Here is a 1,431-nt window from a genome sequence, read left to right on the forward strand (position 1 = left end):
CGGCTGGGCACCCGGCCATCACCATGCCAGGACACGCTTTTGCCCGTCAGGGATGGCCAGGGAAGGCAGGCGTGGGCAGAGCTGTTGTGTCGGCTGAGCGGGGCCAGGATGATGCCGGCCAGGAAGGCGTCACACCGCGTTTCCCTTCCCTGGGGTTTGCACCACGGGGCCGTCCACCCCCCTGCACTGAGCCCCGCTCGTTTGGGGTCAGCTGGGGACCCGCAGAAGCCGCTTGGGTGTTTTAGCCTGGAAGGAAAGCATGTCCGTGTGTTTATGGTGTGCAGGCAGCATTGCCCGTGTTCCCTCTCCCTGCATGGCCCCTCACGTCTCGCCGGTGGGACCCCCATGCCCACCTGCACCCCCAGGTCTGCTGGAAGGGTTTGCACCGCTCCCCCATCCCAGGCTCCAGCTTGTGGCCTTGAAACAGGGGCTGCGGTTCACGGGGTGTCCCCAGGGCTGCACACGGAGCTGCGGGCAACCCAGCGATGAGTACCGTGGAGCCTGCTATAAATAAACATGGCATTGCCATGTGGTTCCCATTTCCTCCCCCAGCCAGCACCGGTGCTCAGCAGGAGCCGCCTTGCCAGTCCCCGGGGCTGGACGGAGCAGCCAAAGCCACCGGTGCTCCCCAGCTCCCCACCGGCCCGGCAGCCGCCCTGTGCCAGCACACGCCTGGCGTGCCTCTGATTAGATATGTGCCTCCAATCAGGCTAATAAACCAAACGAGCTTCCTCCGGGCCGCAAAGCCCTTTTGGGGCTGGCAATTGCAGCGTGCTCCTATCCCGTGTGCGGGAGGTGATAACCTGCCGGGATACGGCTGCTCTGGAAACAACTTGTGCAGGAGGGGATGGCACGCACCACCGGCGTGCGCGTGGCCTGCAATGCTCCACGGTGCACGCTCGGAGCGTGCGAAGGGGCTGGCGTCCCCCCCGTGAGCAGCAGGGAGCCTCACGCCTTCCCTGCACCCTTTGGAGGGATAACGAGAGGGAAATGGGATGGAAAGGTGCTAATAAGGCTCCTGCGCGGGGTTTTGCAGCCCCTGGGGCTGCCAAGGAACCCACGTGTGGGAGATGGGGGCTGGGGGGGGGATCGGGGTGTGCTTATGTCCCTGTCCCCGCTGTGCTGTGTCTCCTGTGGATGGGGCAGAGGACGCGTCCCGGGCCCCCTGCTGCCCACTCTGAGGTCAGGTCTGTGTCTGTCTCCCCGCAGGGACCTGAAGAACAACCTGATCAGCACGGTCCAGCCGGGCGCCTTCCTTGGCCTCCCTGAGCTGAAGCGTCTGTAAGTGCCGGCGCAGCCCCCCCCGGAGCGCCCGGAGCCGGCCCAGGTGGAGCGGGGACAGCGGGGCGTCCCCAGCCCTGACGGCCCCTCCGCTTGCCTTGCAGGGACCTCTCCAACAACCGCATCGGCTGGTTCGGTGCTCGCCCAGTT

At 66.0% G+C, this 1,431-nt stretch overlaps 1 protein-coding gene across 1 annotated transcript in view; it reads left to right on the plus strand.

Moving 5' to 3' along the window:
- Positions 1-1,431, plus strand: part of ADGRA2 (adhesion G protein-coupled receptor A2) — a 27,272-nt gene that overhangs the window by 15,725 nt on the left and 10,116 nt on the right. Inside the window, 2 exon segments of the mRNA XM_019471339.1 lie at positions 1,210-1,281; positions 1,386-1,412. Coding sequence (XP_019326884.1) covers positions 1,210-1,281; positions 1,386-1,412 — 99 coding nt within the window.

The sequence above is a fragment of the Aptenodytes forsteri genome, unplaced genomic scaffold (assembly GCF_000699145.1).
Source record: "Aptenodytes forsteri isolate BGI_AS27 unplaced genomic scaffold, ASM69914v1 Scaffold298, whole genome shotgun sequence".
Classification (NCBI taxonomy): domain Eukaryota; kingdom Metazoa; phylum Chordata; class Aves; order Sphenisciformes; family Spheniscidae; genus Aptenodytes; species Aptenodytes forsteri.